General features: G+C 40.9%; 1 protein-coding gene across 9 annotated transcripts in view; it reads right to left on the bottom strand.

Moving 5' to 3' along the window:
- The window catches only part of CACNA1D (calcium voltage-gated channel subunit alpha1 D), a 252,174-nt gene that overhangs the window by 26,667 nt on the left and 208,663 nt on the right, over nt 1-16,844 (bottom strand). For all 9 annotated transcript variants that reach the window (XM_075287149.1, XM_075287141.1, XM_075287143.1 and 6 more), the window contains 4 exons: nt 15,339-15,435; nt 13,798-13,900; nt 13,508-13,609; nt 8,496-8,626 (listed from right to left, as the gene is read on the bottom strand). In XM_075287149.1, coding sequence (XP_075143250.1) covers nt 8,496-8,626; nt 13,508-13,609; nt 13,798-13,900; nt 15,339-15,435 — 433 coding nt within the window. The remainder of the gene's footprint in view (nt 1-8,495; nt 8,627-13,507; nt 13,610-13,797; nt 13,901-15,338; nt 15,436-16,844) is intronic.

Here is a 16,844-nt window from a genome sequence, read left to right as displayed (position 1 = left end):
ATACTACATTACACTTTTGTTTGCAAACGGGTAAACCTTAGCTACCCGATCTTTATCTATGTCACTTACATATAAATTAAAATGCATAGGGCCCAGGACAGACCCTTGTGGTCACTACTAGTAACACATCACTTTTTGGAATATATCCTGGTGATCTACAGATTATTCACAATACAACATATTATATAGCTCTTAGAATAGACACTGGTAAAGGGGTATGCCCATCTTAGACTTTTATAGCATATCCACAGGTACCACCTCGGAGACCCAGATCTACCTCCATAACAGGCCCTCCACCCCTACCATCTGGATGCAATGACCACTTGTTACTGAAACAGCTAAGCAGGCTGTTCTGTGCTATGCAGTTTTAGTAGCTCTCATAGAGGTGAATTGGGGTAAGAGAAATACCACAGCTCAGTTCCGAAGTTACAGAAACAGCGTGGTTACAGTTTCCATAATTAATATTCCCTTCTATGAGAGTTATGGAAACAGCATCGCATAACTTGGTCCACTGTTTCCATAACTCCTGATTTTGTGGTCAGGACATGTAGTGGCATTTTCCCATCTCACCCAAATATACCTTTAAATTGTGACTTTCCCTTTAATATTTAAAAATATACATATACATACAATATATATATATATTTTCACACACACCACTTGCATGCATAATAAGCTGATATAAAAACGATGATACATTTTCAATCACAGTTAAGTAGAAATTATGTCGGGCACCCGCCAGTGCCTAACCCCACCCCCACACCTTATTTTAAGTACACCCTCAATTTCCATTAATAACGGCACATCACAGAAGCTCACATACAGAATACTAAAATAGTATGAGCTCTAATAAAACATCATTCAAGAGTCTAAATGCAAACACATATGACAATCTATAGAATATACTACCATCCAGATGTCAGGAACATTGTCTTACTGCAGAATTATTCTGATGTGATCTTGTCATAGATAAGCTCCAGAACAGGGATCCTTAAATCCAGTACAATGTTAAGGCTGTCATTACAATGCAATAGAAGCAAACCTATCACATACCACCCCCCAACGTATCCTACTGCCAGCTAAACCCATACGCTACAAAGTGATGTGCACAGTTCAACAGGTGAAGCCAGTGATCCCAAATCTAACAAGAGAGTAGACAGGACAATGAGAGAGAAGATGGAAACCTACGCTGTAGCAGTGTACATAGGACACAAAGTGCTCCAGCCTCTGTATCTCCGCATGCTCCATTGATGCTGCTCCACGCTCTGCAGTCTGCTAAATGTCACAGAGCACTCTGCTACATCCAGCAGCCGTCTCCTCTCAGCCTCGCCACCACCAGCTCTACAGAGAAGCCTCATTATGCTGGAGATGACTGACAAATTAACCTCAGGCAGGTTTCACCATCAGACGGTGAACGCTGCACAAATCTCCTGTCACTGCTCTTTAAAGCGCACCTGTCCCTAAAAAAGAAACTTCTAAATGCTTGGGGGTGGGGGCTGGAGCTGCATGATAGCAAAGAAGAAAAGGGTAGGGGTAGCTCTGGGACTCTACGGAGCAATTATATTCTGATATATATATATATATATATATATATATATATATATATATGTATATATATATAAATATATTACTAGCTTCTGCTTGGACTTCAGAATTGGGTCCAGTGAGAAATTAAAAATGTGTGAGTAATAAAAAAAATTAATGGGATAATAAATATCACCAGTCATATTGCTTGCACTGTAATAGAGACAAATAGCTGCAGTTTTGCGTTTAAGTAATTAGGTATTTAATATGGTAATCCCAAAATTTATATTGATTTTTTTTTTTTTTTTGCTGGGTTGCCATATAATGAGCGTGTTGTTGGCATCGATGATCCGCCTGCTACAGCGTTTTGGCAGCTCTCAAGCTCGCCTGCCACTAAACTTGTTCCTCACACTGTGCCTGTGATTGTTCCGGCATCTCAGCAGCTCACTGGGACGCCATATATTGAGTGTATTGTTGGCGTCGATGATCCGCCTGCTCCAGCGTTTTGGCTGCTCTATGAGCCACTTGATGCTTAGCTTGCTCAATCCTCTTCAGCTCTGCTTGAGGAGAAGCCTGTTGACTTCTGGTTACCTTCATAGCTCTTGTTTTTTGAGAATTTTGCGACAAATTAGATTTTCGTATTCCCGGCATGTTTAAAATTGGGAAACTGCCAATCTGGATTAAAGGGGTTTTCCCATCTCAGTATTTTAGAAGTCTGCTCTTCTCTCTTCCTGTATTTCTCTTCCCCCTCCTCCCTCTGGCTGATCGTGACACAGAACACTTATGCAGATCATATAATATGCAGAAGTTTGTACAGAATGGCCTGTGTGTTTACATAGAAAGATAACAGACCAGGCTTTATCAGCAAAGTGCAAAAGCCATTTTTGCGTGATTGAGTAACAAACATCCAAACTTTTACATTTATAATATTAATAGGATAGGATAGGATATAGTAGTTCTCCTGTACTATGTAGAGCAGCTGAGGCTACTGATGAGGTGAGGGGGTTGCCTAAATCTAACATTAAAATTTACTGCATTTCCTAAATAGAAAAATAGTCATTTATCTACAGTCCTATGAAAAAGTTTGGGCACCCCTATTAATCTTAATCATTTTTTGTTCTAAATATTTTGGTGTTTGCAACAGCCATTTCAGTTTGATATATCTAATAACTGATGGACACAGTAATATTTCAGGATTGAAATGAGGTTTATTGTACTAACAGAAAATGTGCAATATGCATTAAACCAAAATTTGACCGGTGCAAAAGTATGGGCACCCTTATCATTTTATTGATTTGAATTCCCCTAACTACTTTTTACTGACTTACTGAAGCACAAAATTGGTTTTGTAACCTCAGTGAGCTTTGAACTTCATAGCCAGATGTATCCAATCATAAGAAAAGGTATTTAAGGTGGCTAATTGCAAGTTGATCTCCTATTTGAATCTCCTCTAAAGAGTGGCATCATGGGCTACTCAAAACAACTCTCAAATGATCTGAAAACAAAGATTGTTCAACATAGTTGTTCAGGGGAAGGATACAAAAAGTTGTCTCAGAGATTTAACCTGTCAGTTTCCACTGTGAGGAACATAGTAAGGAAATGGAAGACCACAGGGACAGTTCTTGTTAAGCCCAGAAGTGGCAGGCCAAGAAAAATATCAGAAAGGCAGAGAAGAAGAATGGTGAGAACAGTCAAGGACAATCCACAGACCACCTCCAAAGAGCTGCAGCATCATCTTGCTGCAGATGGTGTCACTGTGCATCGGTCAACTATACAGCGCACTTTGCACAAATAGAAGCTGTATGGGAGAGTGATGAGAAAGAAGCCGTTTCTGCACGTACGCCACAAATAGAGTTGCCTGAGGTATGAAAAAGCACATTTGGACAAGGCAGCTTCATTTTGGAAACAAAAATTGAGTTGTTTGGTTATAAAAAAAGGCGTTATGCATGGCGTCCAAAAAGAAACAGCATTCCAAGAAAAACACATGCTACCCACTGTAAAATTTGGTGGAGGTTCCATCATGCTTTGGGGCTGTGTGGCCAATGCCGGCATCGGGAATCTTGTTAAAGTTGAGGGTCGCATGGATTCCACTCAGTATCAGCAGATTCTTGAGAATAATGTTCAAGAATCAGTGACGAAGTTGAAGTTACGCCGGGGATGGATATTTCAGCAAGACAATGATCCAAAACACCGCTCCAAATCCTCAAGCATTCATGCAGAGGAACAATTACAATGTTCTGGAATGGCCATCCCAGTCCCCAGACCTGAATATCATTGAACATCTGTGGGATGATTTGAAGCGGGCTGTCCATGCTCGGCGACCATCTAACTTAACTGAACTTGAATTGTTTGTCCAAAATACCTTTATCCAGGATCCAGGAACTGATTAAAAGCTACAGGAAGCGACTAGAGGCTGTTATCTTTGCAAAAGGAGGATGTACTAAATATTAATGTCACTTTTCTGTTGAGGTGCCCATACTTTTGCACCGGTCAAATTTTGGTTTAATGCATATTGCACATTTTCTGTTAGTACAATAAACCTCATTTCAATCCTGAAATATTACTGTGTCCATCAGTTATTAGATATATCAAACTGAAATGGCTGTTATAAACACCAAAATATTTAGAACTAAAAATGATTAAGATTAATAGGGGTGCCCAAACTTTTTCATAGGACTGTATTTACAGTCATCAATGTTAACTTATTACTCAGTACTTATATTCTTAACCCCTTAAAGGGGTTGTTCAGCTCATTTTTTATTGCTTGACCTGTCCTGTGAAGATCAGTGGGGTCTGACACATGGGACCCCTGCTGATCACTTCTATGGGATGAGGCTATAGTTACTTCACAAGGTCACTATAACACTAGGATTACACTGGACAATGGAGAGGCGGACACACAGAGCCTGGTGGCCATTATTAGCTACTAGCTTTTACCCGCGACTTCGTCTGCGGTGATTTGAGAATTGGGCGGACACAGACGTGTGAAACTGTAAAAGTGCTTTAAAAAGTTTGGTGGGCTAGCAAATGTGATGTGTTATATTGTATATGTAGTGATACAGACAATGTGATGTGTTGTATTGTGTATGTAGTGATACAGACAATGTGATGTGTTGTATTGTGTATGTAGTGATACAGACAGTGGAAAGCTATATGTAAATGTGAGTGAGTAGAGTGAAGGCTACTCCTGAGGTGACAGTAAGGAGTGTGCAGGCAGGTTGAGGCAGGAAATGCCAGGCAGTGTGTGTGAGTCTATAGCTGGGGCTAGGAGTCCTGCTTTTGTGAGTCTCCTGCTAGGAAGCCATGTTGTTTAGTGGCACCAAAAGTAGCCTGTGACTCAATCCTAAGGGAAAACTATGTTTGCGGAAAATTGCACGCAAATCCGTCTAGGCGTTTTAGCGTGATTGAGGAACAAACATCCAAACTCACAAACATCCAAACACACAAACTTTCACACGTATAATATTAGTAGGATAATGGGGTCTGTCGGGCGTCGATAATTGTTAAACTGAAAGTTTGCTGAACTTTTTCCTACTCTGATTTCTGCTGGACACTGTCGCAGAGCCTCCTGCAGAGACTCTGGTGCAGATGTGTACATAACCTGGTGCTCGCCCCTTCAAACAGCTGACCAGTTGGGACCCGAACTGCTCTCTTATTGATACAGCCTCATACAGAAGTCTATGGAGGGAGCGCAGGAGGAGGCTGATAATTGAATTATTGCCTCATTCTGTGCAGTGGTAGAGTCTTATCATGAATATACAGCAATGTCAGTAGAGAACTCAGTCACTCACACTATAACAGAGTTTAGCAGTAGTATTTATGTGTAAGTGTTTTCCAGCAATCTCCTCCTCCCCTCCCCTCCTCATAGACTTCTATGTAGAAAGTGACACAGCCTGATGAGTGGAGAAGGAAACCGATTTCTTTAATAAGCTATATTACAATATTTGTTATATTCACCTGTACTATTGCTTTATTAATAGTTGTTTTGTAATTTCAGGTACACTTTAATGACTGGTTTATGTCTTAAAGGGGATGTCTGATTAATTTTGCTTTTATTGCCCAACTTTTCAAACATCTGAAAAGCAGAAACTTTCGAATATGTTGGTATTAAAACTAGAGCTGGTTCCTGGCAGACATGGCGAGTATAGTACTGAGACCACTGGATATTTACAGGAAGCAATGATGTTCTGTACACTCATTTCTGATAGATTATTTTGTTCATTTGCTTTGCTAATGTGGAAAAAAAAGTGCTGAACAGATTTTTTTTTTCTTTTTCTTTAAACATGTATCACACTGAATAACCTGTTAAATTGATTCTTCACGTTATTATGGTTGTGCAAATATCTAATAATTGTTATTTTTTGCTTTTAAGTACCGGTAATGTACGCACAAATATATTACATTTTCATGAATCACGTTTTTTATGTCAATTTTATTTGCAGGATTTTTTAAATGGTGTTTAATGCATTTTTTTTTTTTTTTTTCATCTCAAGGGACTGCTGGAGAAACACTTAGTATGCCCCAACAGCAGTCTTAGAATATAGACAGTCCTAGGTTCCTTCCTAAGTACCCAGGACTTACTGCACAGGGGTTTCACAGATCCAGACCACACTCAACCTAAGCTATTTTATGTAAATTAGCTTAAATGGATCCTATCATTAAAACTCAATTTTTTGTCCCTAACACGTAGGAATAGCCTTAAGAAAGGCTATTCTTCTCCTACCTTTAGATGTCTTCTCCGCGCCACCGTTCGGTATAAATCCCGGTTTTCGGCGGTATGCAAATGAGATCTCTTGCAGAACTGGGGGCGGGCCCCAGTGCTGAAACAGCACTGGGGGTGTCCCCAATGCTGCGAGAGAACTCTCCAGCACCGCCTCCATCTTCGTCTGGAACGGCTTCTCTTCGCCTCTTCTTCCGCCGCTGGGTTAAAATTGCACATGCCCACCGGCCACAATAAAATGGCTGTTTACACTTACTGTGTATGCGGCCATTTTCTTGTGGCCGGCGGCTTAACGCGCAGTCGGTTTTGCCCTAGGTCCAAGGCCGAGAAGTTTGAAGCCAGTGCCAGAAGAGGACACGAAGAGAGCCCATTCCTTAAGAAGATGAAGGCGGCGCTGGAGATTTCTCTCGCAGCATTGGGGATGCCCCCACTGCTGTCTGAGCGCTGGAGCCCGCCCCTACTGCTGTGAGAAAACTAATTTGCATACCGACAAAAAACAGGATTTATACGGAACGGCGGCGCGGAGAAGACATCTAAAGGTAGGAGAAAAATGGCCTTTCTTAAGGCTATTTCTATGTGTTAGGGACAAAAAATTGAGTTTTAATGATGGGATCCCTTTAACCGATTGTTCACAGAGGGGAGAAATGGGATAGCAAATGAGTCGTAAGATACTCAGTCTGAAGGATTTTTTTTTTTTTACCAGAAAATACATAAAATTCAATAATAAATAATGGGAAGGTTTAAATAGCCTTTAATCTAATAAACTTTTGATGATCCAACAAACATTCTCTAAAAGTGGTGCTGCAAGTCTACTACCGTTTACATGATATGTAGTGCAACGTAGCAACTATGGAAAAAAAATGTTGGCTGCAGTGGTGATGTCAGTATGCAGGGCGCATGACTGTTGTGATTGCAAGATTGACTAGAATATCGACATCCCAATATGGCTCTTTAGGTCTTCAGCAATGTAAACATAGACCATCCGGGAAGCAGGGACCCGGCAAAGACTGGGGAAGGGGGGAATGAGAGGGATTACAGCTTCTTTCCAGCTTCACTCATACCTATCATCAAGACATGTGCAAAGGCAAGTGCATTGCTACTTTTGAGTCACCAAGGTGTAAATAGAGGTGATCATTAAAGATCATTAATTTACACTGATAGAGCCAATAAACTAAATAAATTAATATACAGTAAGTGTCAATTCTAATATTCAACTCAAATGGAATCTGAAGCAAGTTGATCCCTACTTATTCTCAGCTGTCCTAATCCAGTGACTATATGCACACTTACAAATGGGAAGGCTGTTCATTACTGAGTAGGACTAGCTACTAGACTCATCACTGATATGAACCACCTACTGGACTAAACACTGAGAAGGACCGCCACTGGGGTATTCACTGAGAACCACCATTGGACGAATTACTAAGAAGGACCGCCACTGGAGTAATCACTGAGAACCACCACTGGACGAATTACTGAGAAGAACCGCCACTGGACTAATCACTAAGAAGGACCGACCAAGGTATTTACTACTAATTAGGACCACCCACCAGTTATTGACACAACACAGCTTTAAATTGGGTTGTCTTTTCTTTACGGCTCTCAAAACTTCTAGAGCAGTGGTTTTCAACCTGCAGTACACATATCCCTGGGAGAACACCTTGCTCTCCCCAGGGGTATGTGCTGCAGTGAGAGCCCCCTATAATTGTAATTTGTGGGGTTCGCCACCCACAATCTACTATTATACTCTGTGGTCTCAGACCCTCAGAGTATAATTAACAGAGACCCAGGTGAGTAAACACAATAAACAGTATTACTTACCTCCCCTGGGCTCCAGTGTGGCTGCTTTCAGCATCCTGAGTTCCATCAGGGACTCCTGAGGCCTGTGACTGGAACTTAGTGGTCACATAGAGTACACATAGTGACCACTGAGAGCCACTATAGGAAATTATACTGTATGAAAATTATATTGTATGGAGACCACTATGGACATTATACTGCATAGAGGGCAGCTATGGGGCATTATTCTATCTTGAAACATTTCTCTAAAGAAGCCTTTGGTACTGTGGTGGGACTGTTGTGACCCTGCTGAAGAGCCATGTCCTATATTAGGGAATAACACCAAACACCCAAACGATGAAAACTAACAGTCTACAGAGTCATGTAAAACTAACAAAAAAATGTAGATGCAAACAAAGTCAACACAAAAAAGACAGTAAAAAAAATTATAAAATAAAATAAAGATAATCACCTGTAGTGCCACGGTGGAGTTCTTTGTAGGGTATTTTCCCACCAGTCCTTGTTCCTTGCGCTTCTTGAATTTCCTAAAGTAGTCCTGTATCAGGAAGGTGGCATAGAACTTCCCCACGGTTACCTCATCATCTAAATGAACAGACAAATCTTTCCCAAGTCAGCAACATTCACCATCACCCTGAACTCTAGCATCTGAAAAGAGATGTGATGGAGGCAGCGGATTCTGAGCTGCAAAACTAAAGGCAGGGCAGACTAAACTAGCACAGAAGACCAGCAAGCAAGCGACATGAGTCTGGATAGTGGAAGAGCCAGAGGAGACATGTTACGGAGGTCCACCTAGACATAGTGTATTAGACAACATGCTGGAGATGAGGATTAGTAGAGCTGCTTTATAAGTGTAGGGAGCAGAAAAGGAGTGAAATAGATAGTAACACAATGTAGTGCAATGTATCACCTAATATTTAGGCCCCAAGCAGCTATTGGGTATTTCAATGGATACATTATATAAGATCTGCCTTCTGCTGTGTCATGTGAACTATCTATGGTGGCCTCCTGACTATTCTCCAATTGAATCATAAAGAGAAGGTTGGACCTATGAATTTGGCAAGAAAACAAACTGCTGCCAGAAAGTTCTGCCGGTAGTTTATCCTTCTCTCCTTATTGACTACATACAAATGCTTGGCCAAGCCCAGTCTGCATGTACATGGGGGAAGTCAAAAGGAATAGCTCTTGGCTGAATGAGTGTTTGACCAACAGTAAGTGTAAAGCCACCTAAACACGGTTCATAAGCCCCATGTGACATCATGACGTCCTAAAAAGGATGCTCTGTTTAAGATCACCCAACACATGGGTGGCCAATCATTTGAAAAGCTAGCATGTAGTTCTACATTTCGCCTGCAGTGGCCACTGTAGCAGAACTCTATGGTAGCTCCACAGCTTGTAACTGATCTAGCCGATCACCAGGGACCTCTAAAGTCACATGAGGTGATCACTGGGTCAGCCTCATCCCAAAAAAAGACTTATCCAGATTGGACCACCTCAGACTATTATGATTCTTTGCTTTATGTATCTATATAAATCACTCATGTATAGAATTTATTTGTGCAATCAGCATTTACTTATACCATGACATGCTGTGTTGTACTTTTTTTTATTATAATTTATATGAATGTCATCTTTGGCCACTGGATACGAGATCTAAAAGAATGAATGACTGACTACATACTTACCATCTTACATTGTTTGGCATTGAGCCAGCCCTATAGGTCATGAGAAGGGAAGCGTATGATGTCAGGTTGGTGTAGATACATATATGACTCTATAGAACCCATACATGCAGGCACATCTACCAGAGATACTGTATTCTGAAGCATGCATCTGTGTATATTTTAAGAAATGGAGGGGAATACAGCTGGCAAGAGGCAACACTAGTTCCATGCCACCACCCTAAAACAGAATTGCTTCAGAATATTCTTAGAGGATAGTTGAAAGGAAAAGAAAGGCTGCAGAAAAAGCTCAAGCACAGTAGTTACAATAACAAAGCAGTTCCGTTATGCCATGCAAGCAGAAGGTCAACGACTAAAAAAGACTACAGTAAGACAGGTACAACTGTTTTAAATGTGCAGTATCGATGGGTTTAGTCTGCTGTTTGACTGCTCTCAGATCTTCTTGGCCTTGGCATATCGGCATTCTCTTGGGCTACAATGGTCGCCACTGTCGTGGTGAAAAGGTGGCTGCCCTAGTCTAGTGCCAATGCTAATACTGCTCCTTGGATCATGCTGAAGAGCAGAGTGGCTGGCATGCTCCTCATTAAAGAGACTGAGAATGTCACCTTCATAGCGCTCAGCCTCCTTCATCACTGGCACTGGGGTCCTCAAGATGCTTCCACACCTGAACATTCCTTAAAGATGCTTCAAGACTACAAAAGTAGAATAAGCTAAAAATGACTAGTTCATAGGCATGCGACTATCGATATGGATGGTGAGAGAAATGGATTCTGCACCTTTAAAACACCAGACAGTTAAAAGATAGTAAGTCAGTCCCAGGAAGGTAGGCTGGTGACAGGGGAGACCTCGGCCGGTGATCATAACCAACAATTGGCTCTGCATCAATGTCCGTTGTTAATAGGGGGTCAATCACATCAATGGCTGAAGATCATGTAGGACCATATAGGTCCTTGTAGGTGTTTCCCATAAAGGGATGGTATAATGTATGCTGAATTAGAAACATAAACCCATGGGCAAATCCTTGCATAATTTATTACTTTCTGATATTTTTCTCATTCAACATCTGTCTGTGGTCTCAGAATAGACTCCTACATCCCATGACAATTACAGAGGATGTGTCACCTCACCTTTATTTCAATGTCTGCATCTAATACTAGACTTATTCTATGGTGGAGGCAAAATCAGCTATTTACTTGGAGGACAGCTGCTCCGAAGTGGCTCTGAGTATGTTCATGTGCTGAAAGAACCCTTTGAAATCCCCCTAGATTAAATAATATCTGTATCCTGTTTGAAACATACAATGATGTAGCAGAGCCCAGATTGTCATTGGCAGAGTGTCTTATGTGTGTACTCTACGCTTTTACACAGAGTTAGCTATCACTATACAAAACTAAATCGAAGACGGTTTCAGCTCTGCTGCATCTGTACAGCAATGGCTGGGTGCACACTGTGTCTGATTCCTACATGTTGCATACACACCAGGAAAAATTGATGGTATATCAGTCCTATGTATCCATAGGGCTCAGTTGTTGACAAAGCCTAAAAGAGTGTTGCTTTGGTCTCTATCAGGGTGATATGCATCAGTACAAATTTATTTGTACCTCTTATACAATGGGGCAATGCCAATGGCTGATTTATACCACTGTAGTATACAATAAGTCAGAGTCTTGTGTCAGAGGTATACATATAGAAATCTTCCCATTCTACACCTCTGATAGAAGACTCACACAGTAGGGCATGTGTTTGAGACACCAATCTTGATAAAGATCCTGACTGGCGCAGGCACAACGGATTTATGATGAGGATCCGAGCGCTTCACAAACTAATTGCAGACCTATGTATAGATTCCCATTAAAACTCAGCCAGAAAACTTGCGTAAGTTATAACGGCCCTGGGAGAATTAGGTCTGAAAAAAAGAGCAGTGTTTCTGACAGCACTCGTCAGTGAACTCAATAATGTGAATAGAGTCGTATTCACACAATGAGATACAAAACAAGGAAGAGCAAACATAACCATGTGATGTGACTGACAGGTGATAATAAACTATGGAGAATATATGTCCCCTGTCACTCAGCCCAGCTGTGGATCACTGTAAAGAAGACACACAAAAGCACAAAACATATTCAATCATTATCACAGCACTATTCAATAGTAACATCTGTAGTGAGAAAATACAATTCACACATAGAAATATCTAAAACAAATACAATATTAACTAGTGAGAAACATGAGAGCCCTAGATCAGAGGTATTGTAGGTTATCGCATCGTGATGTGGACTTTGTGCCGATCCCTCCGGTTTACATCATCATACAGGAAGCAGATGGTAACAAGGAGCCGTTCTATCACAAGACACAATACAAGCCCCCTCCTCTATAGCTCCGGGCATCTCCTTCACATGGACACGGCTATCAATCTGCCATGTCTGCTTTTAAATCATCAATTATTTCCTGATTTATTGTAAATGTTTATGTTATATCATGTATATTACATTCATATCATGTGAATGATGGTGCCATGTCCTGTGATGTAAGTGCACACGACATATCCATAGATAAGCATGTAGAGAAATATACACTGTAATGTATTATATACTACGATATCCGAAATGTTCTCTGCACTAGGTTCAGTCCTGGATTTGGTCTGGCAATGCTGGTAACATGGGGACAAAAGGGAATCTCATGGTGGAGAGTGAACAGAGAAGGACCACAGTACCCAAAACCTCTTATTAACCCTCTAATTACCCCTCAAGGGGCTCTCCATTCCATAAAGTTTAGAAATTCTATCCTAACAAGAAATTCATACCTATTTCTTTCTACATCAGGTGTTTGCTAGTTGGAAGGTTGTTGCACGGTTTACAGGGGCCAATAGTAGGGAACAAGTGTTCATGAGTTTGTCTTGTGTAGAAGGGCCTTAAAGGGATATTCCCATCTTGAAAATGGCGGCTGTCCATCCCAACTCACAAAGCAATGAGGAATGCGTTAGTTAAACACGGTATAGGGGAGCCTCATCTTTTGGACATTTATGAATAGAGCAAGGAGGAACAAAGGCACAGAGACCTATATGTTATTGGACTGTCATTCGATAGATAACAGAATCACATGGGAACACATTTGGAATAGGCCAACATGATAACTCGATCTGATCAAGTTCTAGAACTAAAGAGAAAAGGATTTTGACATTTTATAGAATTGAGAGCCCCTTCAATGATAACATGGGATGCTAGGTCACCAGCCTGATATTTCTCTGCATACTATTCACCATAGGATTTTCATGCCTAGGGTGGGATTTCCTCTAAATATTAAATGTATCTAAGAACACCATCTTAGTCACCCTAAATGATATCATGTATAATAAGTCATTCTGAATTCTGCAGGCTATAATCCCAGCATGCCTTGCTCGTCCAGTATTGTTGCAGGGCTCCATTGATCCGCATCTAGGGATGTGTAGCCATCACAGAAGACTCTATACAGTAATCTAATGTTGGAAAAATGAACTCTCCTACAATGCAATGTAACATATGAGAACTGTGACCAAGGATATCTGTCAACAAGCTTGCTGGCTGTTTCCAGTAGCAGCCAGAATTGAGAATGTGCCTCTGGAAATACTACAGGCTATACGCTAGTGTCTGGTGATATTGTGAAGAAGACACATGATGGTAAATGATTATATTAACTCCACAATAATATGCAGTGAGGCTCCAGTAACAGGTCACACTAGGTGTGTAAACTGTGCAATACGAGAACTGTGTGTGACAAGTGCAGGGATTAAGCGTTTTGCACTGACCGCCTGCAGGAGGCACTACTTGGTCCAGAAGCTTCATACTCGTTTTCTTCCAAATTTTCTTAATGACAGCTCTGAGTTCCTCATTGGCTTGCTCTAGATTACCTGCAGGATGGGACAAGACATTTACAGAAGGCTACAGCAAGATCACATGGGAGGGGATAGTAATATGTATAAGGATTGTATGAGAAAATTATACGTATAGATAATAACTAATTGTGGTAAATTTATATGTATAGATAATAACAGATAGATAAGGGGCAAATACATAGACAGATAATGTATACACATACCCTCTGTTTTGATTTTCAGGGCAGTTCTAACCAAAGCAAACAAGGTGGCATTAAACATCACTGTGCCATCACTATTCAGGGGCATATTCATGGCCACCAGCCTCTGCAGAAGGAAACACAATTTATTGTTAATATATGCACAACACCAAAATAATATTCACTCTGACAAAAATCAGCTGACACGAAAAGGGCTTCATGTTCAAAAGCTTTCTTCAGATCAATTTATTCTCGATACAGACAGCAGAGGGCAGTACGACAGTGGGCGCTGAGTGTTCCTTCCTCTTACTGGCCCAGTCGGTGGCGCTCCCTGCATATAACCCTGCTCTTAGCCAACCAGTATGTCAGTCAGTAGGATTATAGGCCTGCTTTTCACTGCCCTGCATGTCACCAAATCAGTCAGTAAGCATTGTGCAACCCCCAGTTGGCAGTTCGCGGACTGGTGACGGTCAGTCACTACATTTATCACGCATTACGTTACTTCTTTGAACCGTACCTCCAATTATAAAACATCTTTTCATATATAGTATAGGTTAATGTAAAATATATAAAATATACATATCTAACACATATATAAAGATATATTTTTAAGGAATTATGTTTCTTTCCCCACTGAGTAAACTGAACATCTTTTTACATAGAAATCTATGGAGAGTGAAGAGGGGAGGAGGAAGAGGCTGCTGGACAGGGCACACAAATAACTATAACTGCTACTGTTATGGTAGAGTTTCTGGAGCAAATATCTGAAAATAGTAGGATCTGGCTGATAACAGAGAGCACAAACTGTACAATAAATAATACTCCACAAACTGATGTAAAAACCAGATCCCACAATGAACTTACAGGGTAGGTCAGAATCAGGAGAATAAATGTTCAGGCCAATGGTAAGTACCATGATCCAGTATAAAGTTAAAGTTCAGTTCCAATAGGTCACGGCCAAGGCAGAATCAGCAGTACAAACTAAATGAGCAGGGACCTGGTTCAGTAGGAATAGGGTTTATATGGACCTCCTCAGCTGCTAATTGGATAAGCCCAAAGAATTACTGACATTGCAGAAGTGTCTCAGGTTGGCACGGTAATGTTAAAGGAATAGCAGCTGAACGCAATCTTGACAGTTACTTTGAGATAAAATTCTACCACTGCAAGGAATGAGGCAATAAATCTGCAGCAGTTTCTTCCTCCCCCTCCACTCTCCATAGACTTCTGTGTGTGAGGCTAAAGATGGTTGGCATGCTTGAGAGATAAACAGTCTGTTTAAAGATAAGGAAGAAGAGACCAGCCTAATAAAAAGGAAACGGATTTCTTTAAGAAGATATATTACACAGTTTCTCCTATAGACAAGTAGTATTCATTTAAGAAAACTGGTTTTAGAAGTGGAGATACACTTTAAGGACAACTTGTGGATGCTTTTGTGATCTATCTGCCTAGACACAGACAGACTGGCCAATGTAGCTCGACTACAATAGTATGCCAGATGAGAGATAAAGCTCAATATCCTGTAACAAATACTATTTTATTACAGTCTATCAGCTTTATTATCTTACCTTACAAGCGACTCTGTGTGGGCACAATTTTCCGAAGCCCAGAGGTGGCTGAATGCGGCGAAGCAGCGTGACCACGTCCAAGTGCTTTATTCTTCCCCTGCATTATGAAAAATTATTGACTTAATGTTCAGACTTTCCATCCTGTCTAGTAACCTGTCTCTTCACAGGCTCATGATTAGACTTGACCTCCATTTATTCCCATATGTTCCATCTTCAGTGGTATGAGGCTGTATATGAATGGTGCACACACCACAACCCAAACAGGGCAATATACCTGACAATGCTCTGCAGGATACTATGAACCTGCAATGTCACCATTGACAATTGGATATATTTTAACACATATTTGGCCATCTATATATACTGTACGAGATACATATTTATTATGGTGCCTAATCTTCACAGATATGATGACGTGAAAAGATGATGCTTGTTATATACACCATATAGAGCATCATAAAGACCGCCCCTGTCTATAAACCTTATGAAAGGGTTTTTTGTGGCTTGTATATTTATCACTTATCTGTCAGAAGAAGCGAAGGCGCTCATGACAGCTACTGCCTTTTCCTGTACTCATGACGCCATGTTCATCAGTCAAATAGTACGGCATCATAAGTGAATGGGGCTGAGCTGCAACACCAAGCACAGCCCCTAAGATATGTACAGTGATGTACTTCCTATGATATGTACAGTGATGTAGCCCCTAAGATATGTACAGTGATGTACTTCCTATGATATGTACAGTGATGTGCTTGGTAGTCAGTGAAGAGACTGCAGTTCTCATCCAAACGCTGTGGTCTCATTAACTGGTCAGACCCCATGGATCGCAAACTGATGATCTATCCTAAGGATAGATTATCAATATATACATCCTGGATAACTAGTTCTATGGGCTGCATGTTATAGAGTGGAAAGAGCTGTGTAGCTTGTTCAGATTACATCCAGGGAGTGGCGCTACTCAGTCATTGACAGCTATATTAATAGACTGTCAATCACTAATGTACAGTGATGTAGCCCTTAACATATGTACAGTGATGTAGCCCCTATGATATGTACAGTGATGTAGCTCCTATGATATGTACAGTGATGTAGCCCCTAACATATGTACAGTGATGTAGCCCCTAAGATTTGTACAGTGATGTGCTTGGTAGTCAGTGAAGAGACTGCAGTTCTCATCCAAACGCTGTGGTCTCATTAACTGGTCAGACCCCATGGATCGCAAACTGATGATCTATCCTAAGGATAGATTATCATTATATACATCCTGGATAACTAGTTCTATGGGCTGCATGTTATAGAGTGGAAAGAGCTGTGTAGCTTGTTCAGATTACATCCAGGGAGTGGCGCTACTCAGTCATTGACAGCTATATTAATAGACTGTCAATCACTAATGGGGTCGCCCCTGGTCCCTCTGTTTAAAAGAATATATATCAGCTATATATCAATCTACTCTGCTCTATAACAGATTTCCTGCAGATTATACTGGACATCATAGTGGTAAGGGCA

The sequence above is a fragment of the Leptodactylus fuscus genome, chromosome 9, assembly GCF_031893055.1.
Source record: "Leptodactylus fuscus isolate aLepFus1 chromosome 9, aLepFus1.hap2, whole genome shotgun sequence".
NCBI lineage: Eukaryota > Metazoa > Chordata > Amphibia > Anura > Leptodactylidae > Leptodactylus > Leptodactylus fuscus.
The sequence above is the reverse complement of the archived record's forward strand: the minus strand, read 5'-3'. Positions and strand labels throughout refer to the sequence as shown.